The 18,921-nt window shown below is 39.2% G+C and overlaps 1 protein-coding gene across 2 annotated transcripts in view; it reads left to right on the forward strand.

Annotated features, from left to right (window-relative positions):
• LOC129860230 (ribosomal protein S6 kinase alpha-2-like) overlaps window positions 1-18,898 on the forward strand; it is a 52,179-nt gene extending 33,281 nt beyond the window's left edge. For both annotated transcript variants that reach the window (XM_055930611.1, XM_055930612.1), the window contains exons 6-21: window positions 587-693; window positions 3,475-3,512; window positions 3,672-3,814; window positions 4,623-4,693; window positions 4,776-4,864; window positions 8,211-8,275; window positions 8,758-8,860; window positions 9,478-9,611; window positions 11,283-11,408; window positions 11,885-11,974; window positions 12,246-12,404; window positions 12,518-12,679; window positions 12,770-12,846; window positions 15,276-15,393; window positions 15,573-15,710; window positions 16,645-18,898. In XM_055930611.1, the coding sequence (XP_055786586.1) occupies window positions 587-693; window positions 3,475-3,512; window positions 3,672-3,814; window positions 4,623-4,693; window positions 4,776-4,864; window positions 8,211-8,275; window positions 8,758-8,860; window positions 9,478-9,611; window positions 11,283-11,408; window positions 11,885-11,974; window positions 12,246-12,404; window positions 12,518-12,679; window positions 12,770-12,846; window positions 15,276-15,393; window positions 15,573-15,710; window positions 16,645-16,770 (1,746 nt within the window). In that variant the 3' untranslated portion in view covers window positions 16,771-18,898. The remainder of the gene's footprint in view (window positions 1-586; window positions 694-3,474; window positions 3,513-3,671; window positions 3,815-4,622; window positions 4,694-4,775; window positions 4,865-8,210; window positions 8,276-8,757; window positions 8,861-9,477; window positions 9,612-11,282; window positions 11,409-11,884; window positions 11,975-12,245; window positions 12,405-12,517; window positions 12,680-12,769; window positions 12,847-15,275; window positions 15,394-15,572; window positions 15,711-16,644) is intronic.
• The last annotated feature ends 23 nt before the right edge of the window (window positions 18,899-18,921 follow it).

The following is an 18,921-nucleotide window of genomic DNA, read 5'->3' on the forward strand; positions in this document are numbered from 1 at the left end:
TGGTTTTGGAAATCACTCATCTGGAACAGCTAGCAGATGCCCTAATGCTGGTAGCAACTTGTTACTTTCACCGCAATTAAATGCTCTCCTTGGCACCGCAGTTTTTATTCCCCACACATATTCCATTTGGGAGCTAAAGTAATCTTTCTGTGGTTAAAATGATCTATTTAGTAAACAAAGAAATACAACAATCCATGCTCTACCTGAGGAAACTCAGCAAAGTTTTTATTAAGATGAATGCAACTCGCTCTGGATAAGAGTGTCTGCTAAATTACTCAAATGTAAATGTGTAACATCCTTGATGCAAATATTTTGGTTGAGGTTCCAAACAGCTGGCTTTGTGATCAAGTTAATGCATTTCAGTAGTGTTCAATCTGTGGGTAGTGCTCTTGTTTTGCTCAGGCTACCTGACATTGGAATTATGGAAAGCTGTCTGTTTCTTTTTTATATGTTTAAAACACATCAATGTAGGCTACTCTGTGAAAATAAAAGCTGTGTTTTTAAAATCGTAATCATAAATCACACATGTACTGTTTGCATCTTGTCAATGACTGTTACTTTATCTTTCACCTTTCTCCATCTGCAGGTGATGTTTACTGAAGAGGATGTGAAGTTCTATCTGGCTGAGCTGGCCTTGGCCTTAGATCACCTTCACAGTCTGGGCATCATCTACAGAGACCTCAAACCAGAGAAGTAAAGCCTCACTGACTGTACTGTGCCATAGACTACTTCCTTATTCAAAGAGCATCTTGCATATCCATTCTCCGCAGCTATAAAATGTTTACCCATATGAGTACTCCTACACATTGTTTCTTTATCTCCGAGACTTATGAATATTCTGATCGGGAATGACTAAGTACATAACTGTCGGATTTGATATCATATAATTCCGATCCATGAGTTCAAACAAGGTTGCGTTACTGCTCCGTGGTGCTGCCTGTGACAGGTCTATCAAAACAATAACAGGTCTCTGGTGCAATCAATGCTGCATCTATTCTGCATCTTTTTCCTCCTAGACTTGTAAATTGGCTCTCGGGTATTTGATGAGAGAAAATAAACAAGGAACTCTCAGCATGGGAATAATTGACGTTTGAAGGTCTCGCGTAATTCCTGGTTTCAGTGGTTCTGCTTTTTTTGTCTTTGAAGGACAAGCTATTCCCAACTTTACTGTTGATGATTAATGACACCAACCCAAGGGCAAAAGTATGCTGTGCACAGATCCATTAGTTCTAACAAACAAACACTCAATAAATGTATGGGTGTGCAGTGCTGAGAGGTGTATAAGATGTGAAGATTTTATATAAATTATTTATATTATACAGATAGTTTATTAGGTACACACATCTAGTACTGGGTCAGACCCCCCTTTGCCTCCAGTACAGCGTGAATTCTTCAGGGCATGGAAACGTTGTTCAGTTGGTATCAAGAAACCTAACATGTTTCAGGAAAACATTCCCCACACCATTACACCCCCACCATTACACCACCGCTACATCATGACTGGATGTTTTTTGTTGCACCATTCTCTGTAAACCCTAGACACTGTTGTGCTTGAAAAGCCCAGGAGGCTGGACGTTTCTGACATACTGAAACCGGCTCGCCTGTCACTGGCGATCATACCACGCTCAGTGGCTTAGGTTACTCGTTTTGCCCATTCTAAGGTTCAATAGAACAGTAACAATGCTTCAATGCCTTACTGCCTGCTTTATATATCAAGCCACATCCACGTGACTCACTGTCTGTAGGAGCAAACTATTTCCGTGAACTCTCTGTGTGTGTGTGTGTGTGTGTGTGTGTGTGTGTGTGTGTGTGTGTGTGTGTGTGTGTGTGTGTGTGTGTGTGTGTGTGTGTGTGTGTGTGTGTGTGTGTGTGTGTGTGTGTGTGTGTGTGTGTGTATATATATATATATATATATATATATATAAAAAATACAGTACCAGTCAAAAGTTTCGACACACGGACTCATTCCAGGGTTTTTATTTATTTTTACTATTTTCTAATAGAATAATAGTGAAGATAACACATATGGAATAATGTAGTAACCAAAGAAGTGTTAAACAAATCAAAATATATTTGAGATTCTTCAAAGTAGCCACCCTTTGCCTTGATGACAGCTTTGCACACTCTTGGCATTCTCTCAACCAGATTCATGAGGTAGTCACCTGGAATGCATTTCAATTAAAAGTTAATTTGTGGAATTTATTTCCTTCTTAATGCCTTTGAGCCAATCAGTTGTGTTGTGACAAGGTAGGGGTGGGATACAGAAGGTAGCCATATTTGATAAAAGACCAAATCCATATTATGGCAAGAACAGCTCAAATAAGCAAAGAGAAACGACAGTCCATCATTACTTTAATACATGAAGGTCAGTCAATCTGGAACATTTCAAGGACTTTGAAAGTTTCTTCAAGTGCAGTCGCAAAAACCCTCAAGCCCTATGATGGAACTGGCTTTCATGAGGACCGCCACAGGAACGGAAGACCCAGAGTTACCTCTGCTTCAGAGGATAAGTTTATTCGAGTTAACTGCACCTCAGATTGCAGCCCAACTAAATGCTTCACAGAGTTTAAGTAACAGACACATCTCAACATCAACTGTTCAGAGGAGACTGCGTGAATCAGGCTTTCAAGGTCGAATTGCTGCAAAGAAACCACTACTAAAGTACACCAATAAGAAGAGACTTGCTTGGGCCAAGAAACATGAGCAATGGACATTAGACTGGTGGAACTCTTTCCTTTTGGTCTGATTAGTCCAAATTTGAGATTTTTAGTTCCAAACGGTGTGTCTTTTGAGACACAGAGTAGGTGAACAGATTATCTCTGCATGTGTGGTTTCCACCACGAAGCATGGAGGAGGAGGTGTGATGGTGCTTTGCTGGTGACACTGTCTGTGATTTATTTAGAATTCAAGGCACACTTAACCAGCATGGCTACCACAGCATTTGGTGGCAATACACCATCCCTTCTAGTTTGCGCTTAGTGGGACTATCGTTCGTTTTCAACAGGACAATGACCCAACACGCCTCCTGGCTGCGGAAGTGCTATTTGACCAAGAAGAGGAGTGAAGGAGTGCTGCATCAGATGACCTGGCCTCCACAATCACCCGACCTCAACCCAATTTGAGATGAGTTGGACCGCACAGTGAAGGAAAATCAGCCAACAAGTGCTCAGCATATGTGCTCAGCCCTTCAAGACTGTTGTGAAAGCATTCCAGGTAAAGCTGGTTGAGAGAATGCCAAGACTGTGCAAAGCTGTCTTCAAGGCAAAGGGGTGGCTACTTTGATGAATCAAAAATATATTTAACACTTTTTTTGGTTACTACGTGATTCCATGTGTTATTTCATAGTTTTGATGTCTTCACTATTATTCTACAATGTAGATAATAGTAAAGATAAAGAAAGACTCTTGAATAGGTGTGTCTAAACTTTTGACTGGTACTGTATATATATTGATGTCGCATTCCTTCCCTCTACAGTATTCTTCTTGATGAGGAGGGCCACATCAAGATAACAGGTGACTAAAGACTGTTTTAAAAACATACAGCAGTGGTAGTAGTAGTTTGAACAGATATAGCAGTAGTCTCTCTTTTTTATATGGAATCCATTAAGCCCATAGCTGGTGGCTGTTTTGCTCTGTCTTTGACATCAATCCCTTTTATCAAATGTATTTTAGATTTCGGGCTGAGTAAAGAGGCAATAGACCATGACAAGCGAGCGTACTCCTTCTGCGGGACGATAGAGTACATGGCCCCTGAGGTGGTCAACAGAAGAGGACATACACATAGTGCTGACTGGTGGTCATTTGGCGTCTTAATGGTGTGGACCTCCCTCCCTTTCTTTTTGATAATGCGTTACAGACATACTATAGCTATTGGTTGGCTGCAATGTTATTGAAACACAATCTCTAGGTCAGAGTTTCATATAATGAAATTGTTTGCATACAGTATATGGACGTGCAGCACTATGCATACAGCCTGTTAGACCAGGTCACTAATGGTCCAACCTAAAGTCAAAATGTGGATCTTAATGCAGAGACATCATAATGACGATGCATACTGGTATGGTAGTAGTCCACTACTTCTACACCATACACTAGTCTCACCTCTTCAATCCTCTTATATTAAAAGATGAATGCTGATTGAATAGAGCCAGACCTGTTATAATAAGGTTGCTGCTGACTAATCCACACATTACTCCACCACCTCTAAAGAACAAAGGACTCCCTAATGGTTTCTAAGCTCAGTGCTTTAGCCTCACGTTAAAAGCAGATCAATACAAACCTTGCCAAATATATCCCTTTAGGGCCAGAATTTATAACGCAAGCTTTGCTCTCTCCAAAAGAAACCCGCCTAGACACTCTCACTGATATCACCTTGAAGACACATTTCAGTTGAATGCATTCAGTTGTACAACTGACTAGGTATCCCCCTTTTCCTTTCTCTTTGCTCTGCAGTGTTAGAACAAGTGCATGTGTAGTAACTGGAAAATATTATTTTCCTATATCATGCCATAATATAGTGAGTTTGTCATCCAAGAAACTGTCAAAATTGTGGTGGAATACATTATATTGTTTTGTAAAGAGATTTAGAGGATTGGCACTGACATTGTTTGTCTTTATTTTCAGTTTGAAATGCTGACAGGATCTCTACCATTTCAAGGCAAAGATCGCAAGGAAACAATGGCCCTCATACTAAAGTAAGATATGACAATTTGTATGGCAAATATATATGAAATTATACTTTGTGAAATAATTTTCTTTTTTTGTTTTGTTTTGTAGGGCAAAACTTGGCATGCCGCAATTCTTAAGCCCAGAAGTGCAAAGTTTAATACGGGCCCTCTTCAAAAGAAATCCTACCAATAGATTAGGTATGTAGTCAAGAGAATTAATCGTGTGTGTCATTTCACATGCTCCTCTAATTGGAAGACTAATTCACAGCATTAGATAAGCCATTTCTCATTTATTAAATGTGACACAGACAGCATTGAAATCGGAATTTTACATTTGACATCATCGCATTGAGGGTTTAGGGACAGTGCAGGCTAGAAAGCACAGTTACTGCATGTCCTCTCTTACCCCTCGGTGGAAGCTGGTTGACCAGTGTTGGGATTGAATATAACCACATGAATCACTTCCTCCATGATTTATAAGATGGAGAGTAATGTCAAGCTAAATTTCAACTGTACCAGGCATCACTAGTGTGGTACCTGTGGTGCAGTCAGAATAAAGCCGGAAGTCATTCTGTTTGTATGATTGCGTTAAATATTAGTAACAATTTACCTAAAGTATTTTTTTTTTTAAATATATATTTCACCTTTATTTAACCAGGTAGGCCAGTTGAGAACAAGTTCTCATTTACAACTGTGACCTGGCCAAGATAAAGCAAAGCAGTGCGACAAAAACAACAACACAGAGTTACACATAAACAAACGTACAGTCAATAACACAAAATAAAGGAAAAATCGAAAAATCTATGTACAGTGTGTGCAAATGTAGGGTGGTAGGCCTAAATAGGCCCTAGAGGTGAAAATAATTACAATTTAGCATTAATACTCTAGTGATAGATGTGCAAGTAGAGATTCTGAGCAAGAGGGTAAGTAATAGAGCAAGAGGGTAAGTAATAATATGGGGATGAGGTAGACGGGTGTGCTATTTACAGATTGGCTGTGTACAGGTACAGTAATCGGTAAGCTGCTCAGACAGCTGATGCTTAAAGTTAGTGAGGGAGATATAAGACTCCAGCTTCAGTGATTTTTGCAATTCGTTCCAGTCATTGGCAGCAGAGAACTGGAAGGAAAGGCAGCCAAAGGAAGTGTTGGCTTTGGAGAGGACCAGTGTAATATACCTGCGGGAGCGCGTGCTACGGGTGGGTGTTGCTATGGTGACTAGTGAGCTAAGGCAGGGCTTTACCTAGCAAAGACTTATAGATGACCTGGAGCCATTGGGTTTGGCGACGGATATGTAGTGAGGGCCAGCCAACGAGAGCATACAGGTTGCAATGGTGGGTACTATATCAGGCTTTGGTGATAAAGCAGATGGCACTGTGATAGACTACATCCAGTTTGCTGAGTAGAGTGTTGGGGGCTATTTTGTAAATGACATCGCTGAAGTCAAGGTTCGGTAGGATAGTCAGTTTTACAAGGGTATGTTTGGCGGCATGAGTGAAAGAGGCTTTGTTGTGAAGTAGGAAGCCGATTCTAGATTTCCTTTTGGATTGGAGATGCTTAATGTGAGTCTGGAAAGTTTACAGTCTAACCAGACACCTAGATATTTGTAGTTGTCCACATATTCTAGGTCAGAACCGTCCAGTCAGAACCTTCCAGAGTAGTGATGCTAGTCGGGCGGGAGGGTACGGGCAGCAATCAGTTGAAGAGCATGCACTTTGTTTTACTAGCATTTAAAAGCAGTTGGAGGCCACGGAAGGAGAGTTGTATGGCGTTGAAGCTCGTTTTGGAGGTTTGTTAGCACAGTGTCCAAAGAAGGATCAGAATGGTGTCGTCTGCGTAGAGGTGGATCAGAGAATCACCAGCAGCTAGAGCGACATCATATATATATATATAGAAAAGAGTCGGCCCGAGAATTGAACCCTGTGGCACCCCCATAGAGACTGCCAGAGGTCCGGACAACAGGCCCTTCGATTTGACACACTGAACTCTATCTGATAAGTAGTTGGTGAACCAGGTGAGGCAGTCATTTGAGAAGCCAAGGCTATTGAGTCTGCCGATAAGAAGGAGTCGAAAGCCTTGGCCAAGTTGATGAAGACGGCTGCACAGTACTGTCTTTTATCGATGGCGGTTATGATAAAGTAGAGAGGTTTAATGCTTTATTACGTGTTATACAATGGGTTGGTCTACGGGTGGCATTCCAGCTGGTGTCTATTCCACAAGTTACCACCGGCTAAATCTGATATTAAAATGCCTATTTACTCCGTTCCATCTGACTGTGCAAGCTACTGTCTCATCAGTCCAGCCAGGCAATTTATAAACTTGATCTCCACTATAAAAAGCATCTAGACATTATCTCACATTTCTTTTAGATTAACCTTTAGTTTTCAACAGCGGAGATTTATATAAACCTTGCTGTCTGTCTCTCTGACATTTGCAACATTGTTTCAGTATTCAAATTCCATCTCCAGCTTTCCCATAGTAATGAACATGTCGGGAGTCAGGACGAAACAGACAGGCAGGCAGCGTTTCTCAGCCAGTCGAAATCATTAATCAGATGGCATAATTTTTATGGATATATACAAAGAAATGTCAATTGAAAAAAGGTCAAACAAAATGAAGTGCAGCTACTTTGCTGTCTTTCCATCTTCAGTTTGAAGTGATTGTGTTCGCTGTGTTGTTGGCTAGCTCCTCTGAACAGCACTGTCCTGACGAGTGAGTGAGCGCATTTTCTATGCCAGGTGAAATCACGTATCATTAGCTCATTGTTATGGATGTATCCAAATAAATGTCACTAGAAAACAGCTTAAACAAATTCAAAGGTGGCTACTTTGTTGTTATTCTAGCTGCACTTTTTGACGTGACTGTAAGTTAGCCGTAGTTGGCTAGCTAGCGAGCAAGGGATAAGAACATTGCCAGCCAGTATGGCTATGAAACATTTAGTACGAAATACTGAGTCGCGTCCATAGATACAGAACAAAAAGACTGAACGGCTGGGTCCCGTCTCTGGCAACTGAACTGATAGAACGAACGACCAGCCGGCTTGGGCAGCAACCCTAGATTTGTGTCGGGACTATATCTTGTGGAAGGATGAAATAGTATTAATAAATGAATCTAATTAACGTGTTAACATGAAAATATGGAAATAATTTTTTGAATATGTTGGTAACCCGTTGTAGAAAAGTGATAATGCCCTCGAAGCCGGTGTTTGGAGGATATATGGGCATGGTTTGCTGGCCCTTGACGAACAACACCAGTGGCAATATATCCTCCAAACACCGGCTTCTCGGGCATTATCACTTAATTATATGCATGTATATGAGCCTTTATGTATTACTGCATAGGGCTTGTATTTTACCACCCTAGACCCTTGTTTAAAAATCATGTTTAGAGAGTGTAGCCTAATATTCCCCATAATACCCCATATTCTCACTGAATAATATGGTGGAGCAGAGATACTTGAGATAGAATTTTAGTAAGTGAGCAATTACAGCCCAGTGAAGCTAAAAAGAGTATTCAATCTAAATGTTCTGGTGCATTTTACTGTTAGGTGCTGGACCAGATGGAGTCGAGGAGATTAAAAGGCATAATTTCTTTGGAAATATAGATTGGAATGTGAGTATAAAGCTCTTCATAACCCTTTCTAAAAATCATTAAAGGCATTGCTTCGGATATGTCCTCGTGAGGATTTGATTGTCATACCTTCAGAATAGAAGTAAAGGTATTTTACCCCAGAGCTTGTACTTACAGATGTAGGACCTTACATTTGAGCCAGTTTTCTACAGCAGTACAATAATCCTGCAGCAACAGGATTAACAGTAAATTAATATGTGGATTATAATTAATAGACATTTTTGTAGGTGTTGATACATTTTTGTAAGGGGGGAAAAAGTCTGACATTTATAAGTGGAAATTACAAACTTCAGAAGCCTTTTTAAACCTCAAATACTCTAGAAGTTTTACATTTCCCGCATTGCAAGACAGTTCATCTGCAACAGGGTCCTTCTCGTGCAACAGGATCCTACATCTGTAGCTCAAATACTAAATGGAAAAATACAAGTTTTATTTTTCCTTTTCCCCTCATGGTGAAACCACAGAAACTTTACAGAAGAGAGATCAAGCCTCCATTCAAACCAGCAGTGGGCAGGCCAGATGACACCTTCCACTTTGACCCTGAATTCACCTCCCGCACACCAACAGGTGATTGGTAATTGTAGGTGAAGTAGTTCATCTGTGCGTGCGTGCCTGTGTACGTGCTTACATTCCTGTCGCATCAAAATTTCATGAATCATGTTATGTTTTACTTCATACTGTTTGCTTCATTGTTATGCTCAGAATAATAATTTCTCCATGCATCTGGGTTACCCTCACACTGACATAAAATTGCCACTCAATTACTGACAAACAACCCCCTCTTATAATGTCCACATAAACTCACACTTATATATCTGCATAAAGTCACCCAGCTGCAACTTTAAATCTTGAATTTTGAATCCTCTGAAATTATTATATCCTTCAATGGATCATAGTCCATGGGCAAAGGAAATGTGGGACAAAAGTGCCAATATTTAGTCTCCTATATCAGCTGCTAGTTTGCAAAGTCAGAGCTGGGCAGTTGCCTTTCGACAAGACCCTCTAGGCCACAGCTGTACAGTACAATGGGACTAACCTTTTCAAATGTCAATTTAATGATAACTGACATTCAATCAACTGTGATGTATTTCCAGTTGCCAATGTGTCCTAGTTCCCATGTTTGTTTTGTGCCTGCCTGTTAGACAGTAGTGGTTGTAACATTTTCTGTACCTTTCTCCCATCAGACTCGCCGGGCATCCCTCCCAGTGCCAACACACACCAGCTCTTCAGAGGGTTCAGCTTCGTGGCAACTAATCTGGACCAGGAGCAGTCCATTGCTGAAATACGGCAAAGCTCAACTGTCAACACTATTGTCCAAGTGAGAATGATAGACTAGACTGAGAGGACTAATCATCTCTGTTATTCAGCTCTATCAACCATACTCTATTTAAATACTTGAAATAATCTAAAAATATCTCTATTTTTAGATATGACACTGCCTTCAGGCTATTGTCTTTTATTTTTTTATATGTATATATATATAGTATATATATCTCTAGAGAAAGAGAGAGATTTTTTTCCCATTAATTAAACGTAACCACCAGACAAGAGTATCAACATCGAGGGGAATGTCAATCCTTGTTTCTGTATGGAAGAAGAATAAATCAATATGATATCAGGAAGGAACCTCATGGGGATGTCATGGCATTACATCAGAATACAATGGATTAACCACTTTTGATACTGTATTCAGAAAGTGTTGAGTAAAGAAAGTAAAGACCCCTGTCAATTATCAAAATTCATATTCAAAGGTAATTTCTGGTGATTTTGTAATTGTGTGGGGCATAAAAGATTCAATTAAATACATTTTCTCTGTACATAATTCATACCTTTTTGCTACCTTCGTCCTCTTACTTACACATTGGACACATAACATGAAAGGTGGGAGCTTAAGGAAGATAAGATTGTAGCCCAACTGTACTACCAAGCTGCCACTAGAGACCTCTGTCTTTTTGTGTATGGTGCTGTTACTAACATGACTGTAAGCTTACCTATAGTACAGCACAAACATCGAAGGAATTTGTCTTTTGACTAATTCAATTTATTTTAAGTGGACACATGACAGTCAGGTCAAAGTGACCCTCTTCTTTAAGGCTGACCCCTGATCTTTTGATCTAACCGCAACACACATCTTAGCCACTGCTCCAGAGAGGCCCTCTTGTGTGTCCTGCAGCACACACAAAAACAGATCAACTTACATAACCACCCGGACTGATTCTTACCAGTTGGTTCATACCTGAGTGAGCATTTCATTGAAGTCACTCACCAGAGAGGCCTCCCAGTGCCCTCAGCAAAGCATATTGATTTGTGAGAACACTTAGTTCCCTCTGACATCATGGCCATGGGTGCTCTGCAGTGGCAGCGTTCTGAGAACATTTGGATCCTCTGCTGCGGCAGTGCAGAGATCAACGGTGAACATTTTCATTGTATTGAACAAGTGAGATTAGATGCCGCTGCAGTGTGGATGAATATGAATGAGCCAACATATGTGCAGACAAGGTCTCTCAGCGAACACAATAGAATAGCATGGACTATACTGCAGACTGCAAGGTGGATGTGTGAACCCAAGATGGACTATTACTGTGAACATTTTCAATTCACCTTTCTTGCTCTTATTTTTGTTTTGACATACTGTACAGCAATAAAGAAACACGTCCAAAATCTCCACATATGAAGCATTACATCACAAGAGAAAGGAGAAATGCCACCAAAGTGCACTCTCGCTGGAACACTGTTCGCATAGAATGTTCTTCAAGGACAATTCTTACTAGGGGAATAATTTGATAGCTACAGTAGATCTGTTTTGAATAACAGTGTGCTACCCCTGAATATGTCTGAGGATTATAGGAAGACTGATGGATTCCCTAGTCTGCCTGAGCAGGATTATGACATGAGCGAATAGTAAGGAAATCAGATGACAAGCTTAGAGCATAAATATGAGCAGAGGCTTAAACGTTTTCATGATGACTGGATATGTTTGTCATTTCAGCAACTTCATGGGACCAACATCCATTTCACTGATGGGTATGAGATGAAGGAGGATGTGGGCTTGGGGGCGTACTCCGTCTGCAAACGCTGCATCCACAAAATCACCAGTGTTGAATATGCTGTCAAAGTAAGTGAACCGTATAGGTAGATTTTTCAAGAGGAATAGTTTTTATAGGTACTTTATCATTCTTGGAGAGAAATTATTTTCACGGCCAATCAGTTATAAGAAACGGCATCATACGCAGCAAGGGGACGTTATGATCAGTACAAGGATTCCAGAATGATATATCATCTTTAATTATAGTAGCTTTGTGATATACTGTATGTAGTTTACACATTTCACTTCCTTGAATCCTGGAACAATTACAAGCCTTTCAACTATAATATAGTCTCTCTCAGGATGATTCATGCAGCAACAATGATTCTGTATTTTGTGCAGATGATGCTCTGTCACACATTTTATCATAAGAGGATACCAAGCAGGGGGACCAGTACGAATATGTATGCACTACTGTAAGTCGCTTGATAAGAGCGTCTGCTAAATACAATTTTTAATAAAAAAACAGTTCTAATCTAACAGGGGTTGTGGTGTGTCTCTTTCAGATCATCGACAGAGCCAAAAAAGATCCATCTGAGGAAATTGAGATTCTGTTGAGATATGGGCAGCATCCAAACATTATCACGCTGAAGGATGTAAGTAATCATTCAATGACTCAAACACATGCCCATGCTGACAGCCCTCCATAAGGACAGAGAACCTTGTGAGTTTGCATGACTAATGAAAAATGTGTCCTGCAAACTTGAGTTTTCACTGACCATCATATTTGACTGCATCTTCTCTTGTCCATTTGTATCTCTATTAGATTTTCACTAGCCACTTTTTGTGGGCTCTGAGGACTAGACTAATGTACTCTTGGTTCATAAATAACTCCATGTGGTATTAAACTGTCTTTTTGGCCCCTAGGTCTATGACGATGGGAAGTATGTGTACCTTGTGATGGAGCTGATGAGAGGTGGAGAGCTGCTGGACAGAATCCTCCATCAGAAGAGTTTCTCTGAGCGAGAGACCTCTGCTGTGCTCTGCACTATTACCAAGACAGTGGAGTACCTTCACTCACAGGGGGTCAGTATCATGAATGTATATGTCCAACTAAAATCTGTATCAAAGTGAAAGGAGTAGTGCTCCTAGCTAGGACATATTCATACTGGCAATTTATTTTATTTATTTTGTCATAGGTTGTACATCGTGACCTTAAACCAAGCAACATCCTCTACGTGGATGAAACGGGAGATCCGGAATCGATCCGAATTTGTGATTTTGGGTTCGCCAAACAATTAAGGGCAGAAAATGGTCTCCTCATGACGCCCTGTTACACAGCAAACTTTGTGGCTCCAGAGGTAAGGAGTGGTTTGATAAGCTCTTATTTATTTCAAGTGCTGTATATCTCTATATTGTGATATGACACAGATTCTTCATGTCTTTCATAGGTCCTGAAGAAGCAGGGGTATGATGCTGCTTGTGACATCTGGAGTTTGGGAATCCTACTCTACACTATGCTCGCAGGGTAATCCTAATTCGCTGGTTTATTTAAACCTCAAGAAGACTGAACACGCAGGGTCAGACCATTTATATCCCAATTTCCCTTTGCTAAGTGACAGTTTACCTTTGCTAGAAACCTGGTTAGACCAGTTGCACAGTAACAAACAAAAAACAATGAATTCTGGACTGCGCTACCTCTCCTGGCAACCAATGATTCAGGACTCATTTTTGGAACGGTGAGAGGGACAGTGGACAACGGATTACTTTCTAAGCTGAGGTTGAGTCTGCGGTAGAGTCATTTTAATTGTACTCTGCACAATGCCAAATCTCTCAGGACCTGCTCTGACAATTTAATGTCCCAGCCTGTGGCTCATATTTTAAATCTCTGTAATCAGGGCATTAGAAAAAAAGCTGAATTCTTTCATAGATGTCAAACACTGTTTAGATGCCATTATTATTATTTTTTTTTTTCAGCTCAATAAGGGTGTTGGAGAAATGGCCTAAAAATAGCACCTCACATATAGCCCATACTCACAAAGACACGCACACTCACACACACCAACAGCCAATGCTGCTGTCCCATGTATATAGAGACATTAAACAATGGACACTTCCTGTTTCTTTTATACTGTTTTTCACACTGTGTGTGTATACTGTATTCTCGACATAGCTCATTCTGACCTACTGTATCTACTACTGTACATTGCATTTTCTGTTACACTGTTTATACCCACCGCGTATTTATACTGGATTCTTGACATAGCTAATAGTGCCTTCAGAAAGTATTCAACCCTCTTTACTTTTTCCACATTTTGTTGTGTTACAAAGTTTGATTAAAATGGATTTAATTGTAATTTAAGAAAAGTTGAAGAAAAATTCTAAAAAATAAATGACAAATAACTAATATATTTGTTAGAAACACCTTTGGCAGCTGTGAGTCTTTTGGGGGAAGTCTCTTAAAGCTTAGCTCACCTGGATTGTACATAAAAAAAAATATTTAAAAATAAATAAAATAATTGTTGTTGGTTGTTGATCATTGCTAAACAGCCATTTTCAGGTTTTGCCATAGTTTATAAAGCCGATTTAAGTCAAAACTGTAACTGGGCCACTCAGAAACATTCAATGCCGTCTTGGTAAGCAACTCCAGTGTATATTTGGCCTTGAGGTTTAGGTGAACTTTTCTCCCTGTCTCTGTTGGAAAGCAGACTGAACCAGGTTGTCCTCTAGAATTTTTCCTGAGCTTAGCTCTATTATGTTTATTTTTATCCTGAAACTCCCCAGTCCTTATCGATGAAAAGCATATCTATAAATGATGCAGCCACCACCATGCTTGAAAATATAAATAGTGTTACTCAGTGATGTGTTGGATTTGCCCCAAGCATAAGGCTTTGTATTCAGGACAAAAATGTTGTTTCTTTGCCTCATTTTTTGCAGTATTACTTTAGTGCCTTATTGCAAACAGGATGCATGTTTTGGAATATTTGTATTCTGTATAGGCTTCCTTCTTTTCACTGTCATTTAGTTTAGTATTGTGGAGTAACTACAATGTTCTTGATCCATCCTCAATTTGATCCTATCATAGCCATTTATACTCTAACTGTTTTAATGTCACCATTGGCCTCATGGTGAAATCCCTGAGCAGTTTCTTTCCTCTCCAGAAACTGAGTTAGTACGCCTGTATCGTCATAGTGACTGGGTGTATTGATACACTATCTAAAGTGTAATTAATTTATTCACCAAGCTCAAAGGGATATTCAGTGTCTGCTTTTTTATTTGTACCCATCTACCAATAGGTGCCCTTCTTTGCGAGGCTTTGGAAACGTCCCTGGTCTTTGTAGTTGAATCTGTGCTTGAAATTCGCTACTCGACTGAGGGACCTTACAGAGAATTGTATGTGTGGTGTACAGAGATGGGGTAGTCATTTGAAAATCATGTTAACCTCTATTATTGCACACAGAGTGAGTCCATGAAATGTATTATGTGACTTGTTAAGCTAATTTTTACTCCTGAACTTATTTAGGCTTGTCATAACAAACGGTTTGAATACTCATGACATTGAATACTCATGACTCATGAAATTTCAACTTTTCATTTGTAATTCATTTGTAAAACATTCTACATACAAATTTCTACTTTAACATTATGGGGTATAGTGTGTAGATCAGTGACACAACATTTTACTGCACTATTAGGAGCTAGTAACACAAGCATTTTGCTACACCCTCTATAACATCTGCTAAACTGTGTATGCGACCAATTAAATTTGATTTTGATTTGAGATCCTAAAAGAAATACAAGACCCCCAATTCAAACAAACCCAGATACATAATTATTTGTGCAACAGGAAAGCACATTCATTATGGTAGAGCAGGGTGAAAAAGGTTAACTCAGTTACCTAAAGTATTTTTGAAAAGTGTTTGATTGTTTTGTCCTTCCCCACACTTGTGCTTACAGCTTCACCCCTTTTGCCAATGGTCCTAATGACACCCCGGAGGAAATACTGGCTCGCATTGGTAGTGGAAAATATGCCCTCATCGGAGGAAACTGGGATACAGTTTCTGATGCTGCAAAGGTGAGGTTACTTGGCTTTTATTAATGACACATCACTGTTAAATTTGATTAATAAATGCAATTCACATCCAACTGTTGTACATGAAAGTCTGAAATAAAATCCCACCCACATTTGTTTAGCTGCAATGCTGCATTTCATACTAGTCCTAACTGGACTATTTCTTTATTGGGTTCCAAAAGGACATTGTGACTAAGATGCTTCATGTGGATCCACACCAACGGCTGACGGCCCCCCAGGTTCTCAGACACCAGTGGATAGTCAACCGAGAACAACTGTCTCAGAGTCAGCTCATCAGACAAGATGTACAGCTTGTGAAGGTAAGGAGGAAAACCTAAGAAAAACACTAAACCTGACATAGTGTAAGAAGCACCATCATCTGCATGTTGTGCCAATCTCTAGCCTCGTAAACCAGACTGACCACATTGTTTCACTTCAGCCCAGCGGTTTGACTGATTGACCAGGCTAGTCGATTTGTCCCTGAGCAAATTATGTTAGCTAATTGTGATAGTTATTTTTTAGCATCACAAGCATTTTTGCCTGCTAAAGCTCACTGACTTAGGTCTCTCACAAATTAATTTGTCCTCTGTAGAAATGACATTTTTGTATTCACTGACATTCTACTGCCACCCTGTGTACAGGTCTGCCATTACATGTAGACCTTTTGCGTTCTACTATGTGTCAGCAAAAGTCATTTGAAACCTGCTCAAAGTTTCACATACTGTGCTTGCTTTGCCCGCTTAAAAAGGTCCAATGCAGCCTTTTTTTTATCTCAATATCAAATCATTTCTGGGTAGCAATTAAATACCTTACTGGGATTGTTTTCAATTAAAATTGTCAAATAATAGCTACTTAGCAATTTCTCAAGTAAGAATTTTGCTAAGTCTGTCTGGTAATGGTCTGAGTGGTGAGGTGAAAACTGAAAACTAGCTGTTATTGGCAGAGAAGTTTGGAATGCTCTTTCATATTGGTCTATTAACTAATTTACCGCCTGAGGATATCACCGGCTGGGCAAAACTATCCCACCAAAACAGGCAGAAATTTCAGGCCGTCTTTCCAAACAGCTCTTACGCTAAAAGAACATTATCATAATTTTCACAATTTCACAGTATTATTCCAACATCATAGTATGGAAATAAAACACAGATACATCCTGTTTTGGACTGTACTGGGCCTTTAAATATGCAGGTTTTTTTCCCTGAGCAATTTTTCCAGCTTTATATCATTTAAAGACGTTTTTCTCTGTCATTCTAGGGCGCAATGGCTGCAACATACTTGGCTTTGAATTGTTTGCCTCTGGCCCCAAAGCTGGAGCCTGTGGAGTCTTCAAGTTTGGCGCAGAGAAGAGGAATGAAGAGACTCACATCCACTGGTTTATAGCACCCTCATAGATGATTCAGGGACAGAGCTTCAAAAGGGGTCAAAGTGCAATGACTTACATCAGACACTGGTTTAAGTGCCCGTCCAAAATACCAGGAAGTCCACAGTAGTGGGAGCAAGGAGGAGCAACTTATCAGAAGAAAAAATGTGGAGAAGATACATCCGGTTGTTGCACTAAGAAAGAAATCTTTACGGATTTTAGATGCACTAGAAACAAATGGTGGTATTAAAAGACCAACCAGAATGATGTTCAAATGTTCATTGGTATTGAAGATATGTAATGTTCATATATTTTATTCATTCATTTTTGCCTTTTCCTTTCGGTGCCATCTGCTACTATTTAATTATTTGACACCTTTGTATTATGTAGAGTATGTTTCATATGATATTATCTAGGAGACCAAGTAATCTTACAGAACCTCAAGTTGACACTGTCATAAAAGCTGTAACAGAGAAGTTGAGAACAGTTTATAACTACATGATGACTACAGATAACTAACTACATTTACGGGATTTTATCAACATCGGACATCTGTATTTTTCGCTGTGGCAGGTGGGAATGTTACTTTTATTAGTCTTCATCTGGGAGAATAATTGCTGACAGATTGTTGTAAATGTTCAGCTGCTAAGGATACGTTGGTACATTTTTGTAACAAAAACTGAAATGGCTAAATGAGCACAAAGAGTATATGTAAGCATCTGTAGTTGATTTTCAGGTTGGTTCATAAGGTTCGATATGCTGTAGTGTACAATATTTATTTTCTGTAGATTACAAATTCACTCTTGTTTAAAAAAAATCTAGTGAGCATTATTTTGGATGCTTTTGATAGTTTTGGCAATTTATAACAGCATTCTATGTGTTTTTGGAGGGTTTACTGAAAACAGACCCATTTATAAATTTCCATTGTAAGTTATATTTATTTTAAATGTGACTTATTTGATCAAACAAATGTATTTTTTTCTACTCTATCCATTATTTTTGTGTATTAATTTATGTAAATGTCTATTTATTTTATTTTTAATACACAACAGATTTAAGTGTTTTATACCTGATCTGAAGTGACTTTGGAAGGAAGTATTTGTTGTATTAGCAAATACATTGCCTTTATCGGCATTACCTTGTTTTGCCGTCTGTAAAATTACTTATTTATTTTTTCAGAAAATATACCATTCATCTCTAAACAGTATGGAACCAATATGAATGCACATGAGTATTTACATGTATTGTTCATATTTTGAACAGGGACAACAAAAAACACCTACAGTAGAATGCCACCTTGGATGCCTTTGTTTCTGATTTATGTGCAAGTCAAGTAGTAAAGAAGCTATGTGAAACAAACAAGAAATCTCAACAGTATTCAGTGTACTCACACATTGAGATATCATAGAATTACAGGTAGAAAGCACACAGGATTCAGGAATGGTTTATCAACCTAAGCCCACAATGACGCTTTAGTTGCTCCATAAAAAGAATATGGGATACACACCAATATGACAAAACAGGTTACATAGGGTAAATACTACAGACTTATCTTTAGAATATATTCATCATTTTGACAGTACAACTTGCTAAATTGGGGCAGAGAAAATTAAAAGCATTATAGCTGATTGCACAGTGAGCCTTAATTTCTGTTTTCACAAAGCTTCATTGAATAACTACTAAAATACACGATGTAAAGAGAGATCCCCCATAGAATAACACAATAGAGTACCAATGCCTCTCCTTGTGCTGCTGTGGCTTGTATAGATCTTAAGTGTTTTGTGCATACTGAAGGTATTTCTGCAAAGATAATCGATTCAAAGTCTTCAGCTCTGTGTTGTTCAGTCAAAAAGCCCTCAAGTGAGCACACACTGTCTCATAACCGCTAAAAAGTAACATTGTGAAACGAGTACATTTACATTGACATTTTAATCATTTAGCAGATGCTCTTATCCAGAGTGACTTACAGTTAGTTAGTGCATTCATCTTAAGACAGCTAGGTGGGGCAACCACATATCTCAGTCATAGTAAGTACATTTTCCTCAAAGTAGCTATTTGTAAAGTCAGTGCGAGTGTTAGGATCTGTGCTAGTAGGACTGTACATACTGTATAGGCAAAATTTTACAAATAAATCAAGTGTGGAAGAAACTCTTGTGTTGATATTTTGTGAT

Source organism: Salvelinus fontinalis, chromosome 1 (assembly GCF_029448725.1).
Source record: "Salvelinus fontinalis isolate EN_2023a chromosome 1, ASM2944872v1, whole genome shotgun sequence".
Taxonomy (NCBI): domain Eukaryota; kingdom Metazoa; phylum Chordata; class Actinopteri; order Salmoniformes; family Salmonidae; genus Salvelinus; species Salvelinus fontinalis.